We start from the raw sequence: 15,400 nt of genomic DNA, 5'->3' as shown, positions 1-15,400 counted from the left end.
GGTTTGTACTGATGAGCATTTGATAGGTAAACATGTGCTATGTTTATAGACCATGAAATAACAAAAGGATTTGTGCTTTACCCACAAGAGAATAGAAAGCTATTCAAAGTTTCTGTGTAATAAAGTGATATTAAGAAAGTATGTTTTAACATTTATTATTCATAGATACTAAAAAATTAGTTACATTCCCCCAAAAATATTTGTAGCCCTGTATAAAGTCAATTCAAAGCTATCACATCTCTTTTCCTGAACATGGTCTTTCTTGTTTTTCTCTCTCTGTGCTTTAGGTTTGGTAACAAAGAGGAATACATGGCATTCATGAATGATTTTTTAGAACACGAATGGGGTGGAATGAAGCGCTTTCTTTTGGAAATCTCTAATCCAGACACCATCTCAAACACCCCAGGCTTTGATGGGTACATTGATCTGGGCAGAGAGCTTTCAGTTTTGCATTCCTTACTGTGGGAAGTAGTTTCCCAACTTGATAAGGTAAAGTAGGCTGGAAGGACAACAGGAGATGGGAGATATAGAACCTTAATATACTGAATTCTGAAGAGTATCTAGAGAGTGATGGCTCTTACCCTTTCTTCTAGTTGAAAGTAGTCGTTTGCCCTGCAAGTCAGGGAATAAATGGTTTTAATTTCTGAGTAAAATATGTGAGCTAGAAACCATGCGATTCTAGAAAGTCATGAAATTATTAAGGCTTTAAAATAATTACCTGAATAAGTGGAGTATACTTCTATAAATTTATCTATATGGTGCATATCTGAAAACTTGCCTAAAACCTAGGATCAATTATTTGGGTATGCAGCCGTAATCATGTATGATAGAATGATATGAAACCTCATATAATAATTTATACCAAAAGCATTGGCAGAAAAATATTAAGATTATCACATTTAAGTAGCTTTACCCATGAGACTTTTTATTATGCAAGTCAGAGGGTTGATATAATTATTAGTGCTACAGAGTCACCTGGAATCTGAAAATCTGATATTTTCTTTCTCTACAGATTGAGTTAAGAATACAGAAAACAATTATCATTTTAATCATTTATTATCTGATTTTATTATGTACCATATTAAGCTAAGAATTGTTATTATATACCATATTTATGACTAAATTTATACCATGCCAATCAGTTTCTTCCTTCTGGGATTTTGCGAAGTAGAAAAGATTTTGTAGAGGAAAATAGATTAATAGACTTTGGCTAGGTTTATCACAATAATTATTTACTGATGTTTTTGTTTGCTGCAGGTACTTTATAAATATGTGTGGTGGTGGTATGTTAGAATAACTTCAAAAGACAGTTTTGCATATTTGTTCTCCATTTTCCTATTATTAAAAATGTCATAATAAGACTTGGGAGGGAGTAAAACCTATTAACAAAGACCACTTTTCTGAGAAAACTTAAATGGTGCTGTCTTTGTAGGTGCTTAATACATTTGTAAAATAATAAACTGTTCCTTATTCTCTAGAACCCCTTCTTCACTTTTGGAAATGTTAGCTAGACTTTAAGTTGCAGCTATGCTGAGGGTAAATTCCTCAAGATGGGTGAGCAAGTAAAGGTATTCTTCAGGTAGCATTTGTAATTCATTTGAGCAGGGTAAAAGAGTCTACTGAATATTGAGAAGACAGAGAAGACTCAAAGACAGCCATGTCAAGCTGCATTAACAGTTAAGGAGTCCCGTAACTTTCTTGAGGAAAAGGATTCTCTAGAGAAAAAAAAAATTGAAATGGTTAAAGCAAGTACCAAAAAGTTACCCTTTGTCAAATAACCATGTCAGTGGGATGCAGCTATAGTTATCTTATGAAATAGAAATGGCTTATTCGGGGTCAAGGTCTTTTTAACAGGCTTTGCTGGATAAACACACTTTCTCCTGTTTAATCTCTATTTGGTACTGGGAACCAGGAATACATCTAGCCATATCTCAGAGAGAGTGTTTACCTGATTTTGCTGTTTAAAAAAAAAAAATGCCTTGCTGATGCAAACTCAGAGCGTAATGAATTCAGGGTTCCCATGATGAAATGTGACAGTGAATGGCAATATCAACTTGTGCCCTGCAGTGCTCTGGACCCCTGAATGCAGCACCTTCTTGTATGTTGGCATGCATTTCTTTTCTCACATGATCTTTTTTCCTTGGAATTTTCATCATACTAGTCGATTCTCTGGTCTTTAAGTTCCTTTTGATTAGAAGATGTTTGGTTCTTCCCCTACCCTACTCCACCTTGATCTATTAGCCTCCTCCCAAAGGTTTAGTTTGCTTTGCATGCCTATTTTAAGTTGGAATGGCAGTAGTGTGGTTGTGTTGAGCATGTTTTTATTTTTATTTGCATAATCCTAATTTCTATTTCCTTTCTTTCCTGGATGTCTGCTGCACCTTGTTACGCCTCCTCCATCCATCTCGACGCCATGGTTCTGCTGCTCCATAACAATGCATTATGAACCTGCCACTCCCATATGCAAACACCTATCCTTCCCTCCAACCTACACCCATCGTTGTCCCAAAATCAATCTATGGTGGATGTCGCAATGCTTCTTATCCAATTAGGGTGAAAATTCCTTCCTACAGGCGACCGTGGCAAAATTGGGACCTCTCCCTCGTGTTCTTGCTGATATTACCAAGTCTCTGACTAATCCTACGCCAATACAACAGCAACTGAGACGTTTCACTGAGCATAACTCCAGTCCAAATGTCAGTGGAAGCCTCTCTGGGCTACAGAAAATATTTGAAGATCCCACTGACAGGTATGAAAGCTAGAGTTTGAGCTATGATCTCAGAGAAAGATAAATACCCAAGATCTAGGATAACTTGTATTCTAGTAATGACAGTATAGTTATAATATTTTCAACAAAGTATTTAAAAAATCTCTGTCCTGCTTAATGGCAGACTAGGAGCTTTATGAAATTGATATTTTCATAATTGTAGCATTTAAAACTCTGAAAACTCAGTAAAAACCATTTTATAGCTGACTAGCTGGACAGATAAATACAAAGCTGAACTTCATTTGTTCTTTGGATTGGCAAAATTTGTGTCCCTAGCAGGAATCTTTTGGTTGTGCACTCAGAGCTTCTCCTCTTGAAGATTTAGACAGAACCAGTTAAGTATGGATTAGAATACTTTGGGAGGGTTTAAAACTAGGAAATTATTGGAATTCTAGTAAAAATCAAAGACAGTGATGGAATGGTATACAGCAGTGTTATTTTCCCCATTGGGAGAAAATTTTTAATGTTGGATTTTATTCCAAGAATTATAATGATGAAATCTAAGTTTAGAAAGAAATGTAAATATACACATTCCTGTGAGCCTTCAAAAGAGTTCCTATGCCTGAAGTGAGGAATCTTAGCTATCTGAATTTGCCTCAGGGGTAATTAAGAATCCTTTTCTTTTCCACAGTGATCTGCATAAACTAAAATCTCCAAGCCAGGACAATACAGATAGCTATTTCAGAGGGAAAACATTATTACTGGTTCAGCAAGCCTCCTCCCAGAGTATGACTTATTCTGAAAAGGATGAGAAAGAAAGTAGCCTTCCTAATGGTCGAAGCATCTCCCTCATGGACCTTCAGGACACTCACGCTGCTCAAGTGGAGCATGCATCTGTCATGCTTGATGTGCCTATGCGCTTGACTGGAAGCCAGCTTTCCATAACCCAGGTGGCCAGCATCAAACAACTTCGGGAAACCCAGAGCACTCCCCAGAGTGCACCCCAAGTGAGAAGGCCCCTGCACCCAGCCTTGAACCAGCCTGGCAGCCTCCAGCCCTTGTCATTCCAGAATCCAGTCTATCACCTCAATAACCCAATCCCAGCAATGCCAAAGGCCTCTGTAGACTCCAGTTTGGAGAACCTAAGCACTGCCAGTTCCAGAAGCCAAAGTAACAGTGAAGACTTCAAACTCAGTGGACCCAGCAATAGCAGCATGGAAGATTTCACCAAACGTAGCACTCAGAGTGAGGACTTCTCCAGGCGGCACACTGTGCCAGACAGACACATACCTCTTGCTCTACCACGGCAAAATAGTACTGGGCAGGCCCAGGTCCGAAAAATGGACCAGGCTGGGTTAGGTGCCCGAGCCAAAGCCCCACCTTCTCTGCCACATAGTGCTTCCTTACGTAGCACCGGGAGCATGTCAGTGGCATCTGCAGCCCTAATGGCCGAACCTGTGCAGAATGGGAGCCGGTCCCGGCAGCAGTCATCTTCCTCCAGAGAGAGCCCTGTTCCCAAAGTGAGAGCAATCCAACGGCAACAGACACAGAAGGTAGGGGCCAGTGCTGGAGAGGTCCGGCATTTACTTGATCCAGTGGTTTCCTCCATTCTTCATATATAAATCATTGTAAAATCCAATTGCTAACAAGTTTTCAACTTAAAAGCATTTTCTGCTACCTTAAAATGGAAAGAGGAAATGAGGAGCTTCAGAGGCTTCTGACTAGGCGAGGCAGCAGAACATAGTTTTACTCATTACCCTCTGCAAACTATCAGACAAGGGGCCTCTCCTCTTTAAGCGGCAGAGCTACTGCCTCATTTTGCACTTAGAACAAATCTGTGGTGTTGAGTGAATAATTAGATGCCTAAACTACAAAATCTATGGGCCAAATCAGCTATATTTTGGGAATCTGGAAACTAATGCTTCTTAATTTTTTTCTTAAGCATCTGAGTAGTTTGGCATTCTAAGCCGAGAGTTCAATGTAACTGCTCTCTAGCCCATCCCCCAACTCTCTCTGGAAATAGCAAGTCCCATGTGCCTTTTCCTGGAAATGGCTAGAAAATAAACAACTAAACACCTATAGAGGCAAGGTATAGAGGTAAAAAGATAGAAACTTGACCAACAAGTATTCTAAACATTTTCAAGTCCCTTGTATTTCTGTTTACATGAACAAGTCCTCAAATGCTCACACACACTTTAAATAGGATAAGATCTGCAAGCTTTTTTTCTTGAAAAAGGAAAAGAATTTAATCATTTCTCCCCTCCACATTACATTTTGAAGCACCAATAAATCTTTTTGCAACAAGCTAATAACCTTGCATGTGTGTATCTGGAGGTGTATATGTGGGGGTGTGTATGTATGTATGTGTGTATATGTCTTCCTTTGATTTTAAAAATATACTGCTTCTAAAAAGCTTTCTATTTCTTCAATATTTTGAAACCTAATCATGCTTTATAAGTATAGGGGAGCTCTCTGATTAAAAGAATTCTATGACAAATCATTTCATGCAGCAAAATAATTGTTCAGGAAAGACCACAATAAAACTCTCAAGTTTCTCTTTACTGTATTTGGATTTTTATGGGTGAACACTTACTAATTTAGCTGCTTCTTCCCCCACTCTGCTATGATCAGAACCCCTTTCCCCTACTTTGTTATTGTTTTTAAAAAAAATGATTGGAACATTTACAGAATCCTTGGATACAGAAGTGGAGAAAGGAATGAAAAGCATTACTAAAGAAGCTGATTCTAGGAGCAGACTTTCTGTGCAAAACCTCCTAGAAGATTGACCATTTTCTTCCTTAGGAAGTTTTTCTTCAGTCTTAAGTTTTTCACTTTTATTTTGTTGCATTTCCCAAAATTTCACCAATTCATTTGGTTTAATAAGTATGTAATATAATAAGAAGTATATATGTAAATATATATACATTCCTGTGTTAGAAAGCAATCAGTCATTTGCACCTTATTGTGTATTACTTTCCTCTAGTTGACATCAACTACTTTTAGAGAATTAAAGTGTGTATTGGGAGGAGAAAAAGATAAGTAATTTTAGAGACGGAATACTGTTTGGAGGAAAAGATCTGCTTGGGGGCTTAGGGCAGCATGGGGGAACTGAAAATAAGGTAGCAAGTAGAGATGAGTACCAGATAGAGAGAAAGGAACAGGACAGGGGAAAGGGCCCTCTATTTACTTTTCAAAAGATGATTTAGGCCTAGTCTTGAACAGAAAAGGGGAATTAAAATTCTCTTCTACTTTTGCTTATCCATTCCTCTTGTATCATATGCAGTGCTCAGTTCCCACGACACATGACTCAGGCTGATAGGACCATTGTTTAAAAATATTATCAATTAGCCTTTTGTGTGCTCGTCTGGATTGTTATTTATATTTTTCCTAGAGGAAAATGTGATACCTGTCACATAAGCACCCAATACATTTTTCTATGGATGAATAGAAGACTGTCTGTATGGATGGGAGGTGGGAAATGTATACATTCTCTAAACAACCAAATTAAAGATTAATTTTGTGCCACAACCATAAATGAGCTGGGAAGGTCTGTATCACATTACCATAACATGAGGCACAGCCACGGTGAGATGTCCTGGCAAGGTTTTAAGTACTCATCTTTGTTTATGCCTTTGCTGGTCCTGGGACTGTCGCATCAGTTGAAGCATAAATCACTGTATGTTGCTTGATCAAGTTTCTGGTTTTTCTACACTTGCTTTTTCTACCCAAATGGTTCATTCTTTCCAACTTAATGTTTTGGTTTGTTTTTTAATTTCTCTACCTTTCTATTTCTTACTTGCTCTTCTCACTTCTGTGAAGGCTGTGGAATTCTATATAATCAGCATATTTTTCAAGCAAATTCCTTTACATATTTTAATTGCACATTGTGTTGGGGAATTCTTCTTTCTCCCAAAGCTAGAAGATTTCTTTGTGGAGATTGTTCTGTAGGCGTCTATAATTACTAGTGGCTTTGTCCCTTGCAAATTCCATTTGTATCTAAGCAGTGACCATAGTTCATAGAGTAACGGGCTTCAGTCTTCTCCATCTAGTAGGAGGGAAGTAAAAATCCTAGTGAAAGAGTTTACAAAGAAAGAATTTTTTTCAGGAAATTTCTTTTAAATTTTTGACCCTTTTTCAACCTCGGCTTGTATTTCTTTTTTCTCGTTTTCCTCTCCAATTTGTTTTATTGCATACCAAGTACTTTGTACATATAATATAGGTGTTGTTTACAATGTGTGAGTTCTTCAGATTTAGTATAGCCCCCGACCTTTGAAGTTTGAATATGAAGAGGCTTTTTAAGTAGGTATCTGACAAGCCTGTAAATATGCTGCTGCAGTTTTTGTTTTATTTTTATTGAAAAGTTGTGGGTTTACAGAAGAATCATGAATGAAATACAGGATTCTCATATGCCACCCTATTAGTAATACCTGTTGTAATTTTTATAATTGTACTATTAAATTTCATGGCTTAACTTAGGATTCACTGTTTGTGTAATGTCCATGGATTTTTTTTTTAAATTTTTAACCATGTATGTAATCTTACATTTCCCCCTTTTAATCATATTCAGATATATGTTTCAGTGCTATTAATTGCATTCAAAATATTTGTGCCACTATCAGCACCATCCATTACAAAAACATTTCCATCATTCTAAATAGGAACCCTGTACATTTTTTAATGCAATTTTATTGAGATATATTTACATACCATGCAAACCATCTGAAGTATACAATCAGTGGTTCAAAGTATCATCCATTTATCATCCTCTCCAGCTTTTTTCTGGTTATATACGTGACTCTAAATTTCCCCTTTCCACCACGTTCACTCACAATTCATCACTGGTAATTATCCTCGCAATTACATGCTACCTTTACCTCTATCCATTTCCAAACATTTAAGTTCAACCTAGTTAAACTTTCTGTACATATTAAGCAACTGCTCCCCATTCTCTAGCCTCATTCTATATCGTGGTAACCTATTATGCCAGTTTGGATATATTATGTCCCCCAGAAAAAGCCATGTTCTTTACGTGTGGGCAGATGTATTTAGTCTTGATTAGGTTGGAACCTTTGAATTAGGCTGTTTCCATGGAGATGTGACCCACCCAACTGTGGGTAATATCTCTGATTAGATTATTTCCGTGGAGGTGTGGCCCCACCCATTCAGCATGGGCCTTGATTAGTTTACTAGAGGCCTATAAGAGCTCAGACAGAAGGAGCTTGGTGCTGCAGCTGAGATAGACATTTTGGAGATGGGCATTGAAAGCAGACTTTTGCTAGCCCAGAGAAACTAAGAGAACAGCCCCAGATGCCTAGAGAGGAACGTCGTGGGAGAAAGCCATTTGAAAGCAGTACATTGGAGCAGACGCCAGCCACAAGCATGTGCCTTCCCAGCTAACAGAGGTTTTCCAGATGCCATTGGTGTACTTCAGTGAGGGTACTCAACTGTTGATGCCTTTGTTTGGACACTTATGGCCTTAAGACTGTAACTTTTTAACCAAATAAACCCCCTTTATAAAAGCCAGTCCATTTCTGGTGTTTTGCAAAACAGCAGCATTAACAAACTGGAACACCTATAGTCTATACTTTATGTTTTTGAGTTTACGTATTATAATTAGTTCGTATTAGTGAGATCATACAAAATTTGTCCCTTTGTTTCTGACTTATTTCACTTAACATAATGTCCTCAAGGTTCATCCATGTTGTTGCATGCTTCAGGACCTCATTCCTTTTTACTGATGAATAATACTCCATAATATACCACATTTTGTTTATTCATTCATCTGTTGGTGGACATTTGTTTTCATCTTTTGGCAATTGTGAATAATGCTGCTATGAACATCGGTGTGCTAATGTCTGTTCACATCCCTGCTTTCAGATCTTCTGGGTATATATCAAGTAGCGGGACTGACAAGTTGCAAGGCAACTCTATACTTAGCATCCTGAGGAACTGCCAAACTATAATCCACAGCAGCTACACCATGTTACATTCCCACCAGCAGTGAATAAGTGGAACTCTGTATATTTTAAGCCTCAACTTCCCATCCCCTATCCCACCCCATCCCCTGTCAACCTATATTTTAGATTCTGACTCTTTGAATTTGCTTATTCTAATTTTTTCAAATCAGTGAGGTCTTACAATATTTGTCCTTTGGTGTCTGGCTTATTTCACTCAACATGATGTCTTCAAGGTTCATCTATATTGTTGTATGTATCAGAACTTCATTTCTTTTTATGGCTGAACAATATTCCATTGTGTGTATATATCACATTTTCTTTATCCATTCATCAGTTGATGGACACTTGGGGTGCTTCCGTCTTTTGTAAATTATGAAAAATGCTGCTGTGAACAGTAGTGTGCAAATATCTCTTCAAGTCCCAGCCTTCAATTCTTTTGGATATATAGCAAGAAGTGAGACTACTGGGCTACATAGAAATCCTATACTAAACTTTCAGAGGAACTGCCAAACTGTCTTCCACAGTGGCTGTACCATTTTACCTTTGTACCAGCAATGAATCAGTGTTTTTATTTCTTCATATCCTCTCCAACAGTTAAAGTTTTCCTTTTTTTTTTTAATATAGCCATCCTAATGGGTGTGAAATAGGGTTTTGATTTGTTTCTCTAGTGGCTAATCACATTGAGCATCTTTTCATGTGCTTTTTGACCATTGGTATATCTTTTGGGGGGAAGTCTTTTGACCATTTTTTAATTGGGTTGTCTTTGTGGTGTTGAGTTGAAGGATTTCTTTTATATACCATTGTGTAGGTTGTCATTTTACTTTCATACTCAAGTCCTTTACGGCACAAAAGTTTTTAATTTTGATGTGGTCCCTTTGTCTCTTTTTTCTTTTGTTCCTTGTGCTTTGGGTATAAAGTCTAAGAAACCATTGCCTAGCATAAGGTCCTAAAGATGCTTCCCTACATTTTCTTCTAGGAGTTTTATAGTTATGGCTTTTATATTTAGGTTTTTTGATCCATTTTGAATTGATTTTTTTTTAATTTTGAAATAAATTCAAAGTTATAGAAACAGTTGCAAAAACAATACTAACCCCATACACAGAATTCCATCATACCCTGACCCCCCTCCCCCGATACTCAGTCCACCAACTTTAACATGCTGTCACATTGCTATTTCTTTCCCTCCCTCCTTATCTATCATCCATCATCTATTGCTCTGTCTTCTGAACATATGAGAGCTAGCTGCACATATCCTTGAACATACACTATAATCCACAGCAGCTACACCATGTTACATTCCCACCAGCAGTGAATAAGTGGAACTCTATATATTTTAAGCCTCAACTTCCCATTCCCTATCCCACCCCATCCCCTGTCAACCTATATTTTAGATTCTGATACATGCAACAATACAGATAAACCTTGAAGACATCATATGGAGTGAAATAAGCCAGACACCAAAGGACAAATATTGTAAGACTTCACTGATTTGAAAAAATTAGAATAAGCAAATTCAGACATACACTATAATTCACGTATACACTTCCCATGAACAAGAACGTTCTTTTATGCAATCCCATTAAGTGCAGCTAAGAAGTACAAGAGATTCAACAATGATACAAAGCTTACATTCTATATTTTCTTTTCCTTATGTCTCAACTGTGTCCCTTTGAGCCACCTGTCCTCTATCCTCCAATCCCATCCAAGTTCATCCTTGGCATTTAGTTGTCATCTATTTAGACTGTCTTTTTTTTTTCAGTTGTGGAAACATATATACAGCCTAAATCTTCCCATTCCACCCCCTCCCTAGCCTTCCATTACTGGGATTAATCACATTTAGAATGTTGTAATGCTATCTCTTTCCCACCATCCATTACTAGAAATTTCCCTTCACCTCATACAGCAACCCTACACTCATTTCTTAACTCCCCATTGCCCCTTACCCCATTTCTCTTAACCCAAACTCTACTTTTCATCTCTATGGTTATATTCTCTGATAATTTCTTTGTGTTTACTGTGGGGCTTAAAATTAACCTCTTAAATCCATATCAATCTTGTTTCACTTCAATAGGACACATAAACTATGTTCCTATACTCCTTCATTCCCTCACCTTTATATAATTGTCTAAAATTACATATTTTACATTGAGTTCAAAACCACTGATTTGTCATTAGAGTTTGTGTATTTTATATCATGTAGGAAGTAAATAGTGGAGTTACAGTTCAAAAATTATTGACTTCTATTTGTATTCCATTGTGGTTGGAGAATGTGCTTTGAGTATATTCAATTTTTTTTTTCTTGAGGCTTGTTTTATGTCCCAGCTTATGGTCCCTTCTGGAGAAAGGTCTGTGATCACTAGAGAAAAATGAGTGTCCTGGTGATTTGGATGTAAGGTACTATATATGTCTGTTAAAATTTTCTATATCTCTTTCTTGTTTCTTTGTTTCTGTGTTGGTAGGGCTCCCTTTAGAATCTGGAGTAGGGCAGGTCTTTTACTGGCAAAGTCTCTCAGCATTTGTTTGTCTGTGAAAAATTTAAGCTGTCCCTCAAATTTGAAGGAGAGTTTTGTGGATCAAGTATTCTTGGTTGGAAATTTTTCTCTCTCAGAATTTTAAATATGTCATGCCACTGCCTTCTTGCCTCCATGGTGGCCGCTGAGTAGTCACAACTTAGTCTTATGTTGTTTCCTTTCTATGTGGTGAATTGCTTTTCTCTTGCTGCCTTCAGAACTTGCTCCTTCTCTTCAGTATTTGAGAGTCTGATCAGAATATTTCTCGGAGTGGGTTTATTTGGATTTATTCTATTTGGAGTTCGCTGGGCATTTATGCTTTGTGTATTTATATTGTGTAGAAGGTTGGGGAAGTTTTCTTTGAGTACTCTTTCTAGACCTTTACCCTTCTCTTCCCCTTCTGGGACACCAATGAGTCTTTAAGTTTGGACATTTTATTTTATCTATCGTATCCCTGAGATCCATTTTTTTTTATTTTTTTCTCCATTCTTTCTTTTGTTCTTTCATTTTCTTTCTGTGGACTTCTAGGACACTGAGATGTTGTTCAGCTTCCTCTAGTCTTGTATTGTGAATATCCAGAGTCTTTTTAATTTGGCCAACAGTTTCTTTTATTTCTATAAGATCTTCTATTTTTTTATTTACTCTTGCAATGTCTTCTTTATGCTCTTCTAGGGTCTTCTTTATGTCACTTATATCCTGGGCCATGGTCTTCTTGATGTCCTTTAAATCCTTTGCCATGTTTTCATTCCTCAATTGTAGTTCTTTGATTAATTGTGCGAGGTACTGTGTCTCTTCCAATATCTTGATTTGTGTGTTTGGAGTTGGATTCTCCATATCGTCTGGTTTTATCATATGCATTAAGATTTTCTGTTGTTTTTGGCCTCTTGGCATTTGTTTTGCTTGATAGGGCTCTTTCAAGTTGTAAAGAAGAAGGGATATCGATCTAATTTTTCAGGAACACAGTTTGGTGATGTACACTTTCTCTAACTAACCAGCAGATGGCGTCTGTGAATCACCTATACCCCTCAAGTCAGTTCTCAACCTTGTTCACGCGGTGTGTGGGGAAATGATTCTTGTGGGGTTCAGTTGGAGAACTCAGTTTGGGTGTGTTGCTGGATCCGTCCGCCCTGAATGTGGGGCGTGTGTACGGGTGGCCAGGGAGGAAGGGCTGATTTAATATTCAAATCGCCCAGGTTCCCAGAGATTCAAGGCCACCGCAAGAGTCTAAGCCTTCATTTCATTTCAGCTCCAGACCCTCTCTCTCGCTGTCTCACAAACCACCGTACTTGGTGTAGCATCCCTGGGTATTCCGAGCGGGTCCCCCCTCCCAGCCGCGATCTTCCAGGAGCTCAGCTGAGGGAATGCTGTGCTACGTCACCAGTGCGTGCCATCCCTCAAGGAAAGCCCCGGGCCACCGGGGCCATGCAGCGGCGTGCTCTCAGCCTGAAGCAAAAATGGCCAAACAAGGCATCTCAACCCCCTCCTCCTCGCACAGGTCCTCCTTCCCAGCTCCGGGACAACTGGCGGGGCTCTGGGCTGTGGGCACGGCCCCAGGCAGGAGTTTATCCAGCCCTCCAGGGAGCCAGCTGCTAGCCGCGGGGTTTCTTTCTGTTTCCAGCTCTCCCCTCCATTCCCCCAGCCCCAAGGGTATCTGCAGCGGGCTATCTTCCCGGCCAGACACTGAGAGGCCGGCCCAGCCCCCTCTTGCTGTGTTTTACTGCATGGTTCCCACTATTGCAGCTGTAGCCGCTCCTGGGTTTTTCCCTTTTTTTAAAAAAAAGAGCCAGTTGGTCTCCAAACACCGAACCCTGGCTTCTCTAGACTGCCGCGCGGCTGCGGGTCTTCCAGCCAGCTTACTCACTCGTTTCAGAATGCAGACTCCCAGTTTCACCAAGTATACGGCCCCTCTGGAACTATGAGACCTCATCCAGCTGGTGCATCGCTGTAACCGGTATTCTGGGTCACTTTCTGGTTTTTATCTAGTGTTTTTCACAGAGGTGTTTTTTTGCCCTGTCTCACCTAGCCACCATCTTCTGAACTGATTTTTGTATAAACTATGAGGTAGGGATCTTCCTTCATTATTTTGCAAATTGAGATCCAGGTTTCCCAGCACCATTTGTTGAAGAGGTTATTCTTTCCCAATTAAGTGGTCTTTGCCCCCTTGTCAAAAATCAGCTAACGTTGTGCCTAAGAGCCTCCTCCCGAATACTTCATTGTTGCTCAGATGTCACCCTCTCTCTCTAGCTAAGCCAGCTTGGCAGGTGAAATCACTGCTCTCCCCTCTACGTGGGATCTGACAGCCAGGGGAGTGCATCTCCCTGGCAATGTGGAGTATTACTCCCAGGGAGGAATCTAGACCTAGCATCATGGGATGGAGAACATCTTCTTGACCAAAAGGGGGATGTGAAACAAAATGAAATAAGTTTCAGGGGCTGAGAGATTCCAAAAAGAGCTGAGAGGTCACTCTGGTGGGCACTCTTACACACAATATAGAAACCCTTTTTAGATTCTAATGAAATGGAATAGCTAGCAGTAAATACCTGAAACTATCAAACTACAACCCAGAACCCATGATTCTTGAAGATGATTGTATATAAATGTAGCTTATGTGGGGTGACAATGTGATTGAGAAAGCCATATGGACCACACTCCCTTTTGTCCAGTGTATGGATGAATGAGTAGAAAAATGGGGACAAAAAAAAAAAAAAAGGCACCCAATGTTCTTTTTTACTTTAATTGTTCTTTTTCACTTTAATTTTTATTCTTATTATTTTTGTGTGTGTGGTAATGGAAAGGTTCAAAAATTAGTTTTGGTGATGAAAAATCAGCTAACGATAAATGTGAGGGTTGATCTCTGAACTCTCAATTCAATTTCATTGGTCCACATGTCTGCCTTTGTGTCTGTACCATGCTGTTTTGATTACTGTTTCTTTATAATAAGTTTTGAGTTCAGGAAGTGCAAGTCCTCCAACTTCATTCTTCTTTTCAAAAATGGGTTTGGCTATTCAGGGCCCCTTACTCTTCCTAGTAAACTTGATGATTGACTTTATCATTTCTGCAAAGAGGTTGTTGGAATTTTTATTGGGATTCTGTTGAATCTGTAAATTGCAGTAGGTAAAATTGACATCTTAACAATATTTAGTCTTCCAATCCATGAACACAGAATGTCCTTCCATTTGTTTAGGTCTTCTTTGATTTCTTTTAGCAATGTATTGTAGTTTTCTGTGTACAAGCCCTTTACATCTTTGTTAGATTTGTTCCTAGATATTTAATCCTTTTAGTTGCTATCTAACTGAAATTTTTTCTTAATTTCTTCTTCTGATTGTTCATTACTAGTCTATAGGAACACTGCTGATTTTTGCAGGTTTATCTTGTACCCCACCACTTCACTGAATTTGTTTATTAGTTCTGATAGCTTTGTTATGCATTTTTCAGGATTTTCTGTATATGACATCATGTCATCTACAAATAGGGAAAGTTTCTTCCTTTCCAATTTGGGTGCCTTTTATTTCTTTCTCTTGCCTAACTGCTCTAGCTAGAACTCTCAGTACAATGTTGAAGAACAGTGGTGACAGTGGGCTTCCTTGTCTTGTTCCTGATCTTAGAGGGAAAGCTTTCAGTCTTTCACGAAACATTGAGTATGTTGTTAACTGTAGGTTTTCTTTATATGTGCCCTTTATCATGTTGAGGAAGTTTCCTTCTGTTCCTGTTTTCTAAATATTTTCATCAAGAAAGTATGCTGGATTTTGTCAAAAGCCTTTTCTGCATCAATTGAGATGACGGTGTGTTTTTTTCTTCTTCATTCTGTTAATATGGTTTAGTACATTAATTGATTTTCTTATTGTTCTGGCTTGCTGAAGCTGCCATTATGCAAAAGAGCAGAAATGGATTGACTTTTATAAAGGGGATTTATTAGGTTACAAATGTATAGTTCTAAGACCATAAAAGTGTCCAAACTAAGGCATTAACAAGAGGATACCTTCACTGAAGAATGGCCAATGTCATCCGAGCACCTCTGTCAGCCAGGAAGGCATGTGGCTGGCATCTGCTGGTCCTTTGTTCCTGGGTTGCATTTCAAAATGACATTCTCCAAAAGTCTTTGGCCTTCTGTCTCATCTTCTCAGCTCTCTGCTTGGTTCTTCTGGGGTGTTTCTCTCTAAGCATCTGGGAGTCCTCTCTTAGCTTCTCTGGGGCAAACTCTGGGCTTCATCTCTTAGCTTAGCATC

General features: G+C 38.7%; 1 protein-coding gene across 7 annotated transcripts in view; it reads left to right on the top strand.

Moving 5' to 3' along the window:
• RASAL2 (RAS protein activator like 2) overlaps window positions 1-15,400 on the top strand; it is a 531,908-nt gene that overhangs the window by 490,018 nt on the left and 26,490 nt on the right. For 5 of the 7 annotated variants that reach the window (XM_037825274.1, XM_037825275.1, XM_037825272.1 and 2 more), the window contains 3 exons: window positions 288-489; window positions 2,553-2,749; window positions 3,399-4,260. In XM_037825274.1, the coding sequence (XP_037681202.1) occupies window positions 288-489; window positions 2,553-2,749; window positions 3,399-4,260 (1,261 nt within the window). The remainder of the gene's footprint in view (window positions 1-287; window positions 490-2,552; window positions 2,750-3,398; window positions 4,261-15,400) is intronic. The other 2 variants (XM_037825276.1, XM_037825273.1) reach the window with 1 other exon arrangement.

This window comes from Choloepus didactylus, chromosome 2, assembly GCF_015220235.1.
Source record: "Choloepus didactylus isolate mChoDid1 chromosome 2, mChoDid1.pri, whole genome shotgun sequence".
NCBI lineage: Eukaryota > Metazoa > Chordata > Mammalia > Pilosa > Megalonychidae > Choloepus > Choloepus didactylus.
This window is presented reverse-complemented; position numbering and strand designations above follow the sequence as displayed.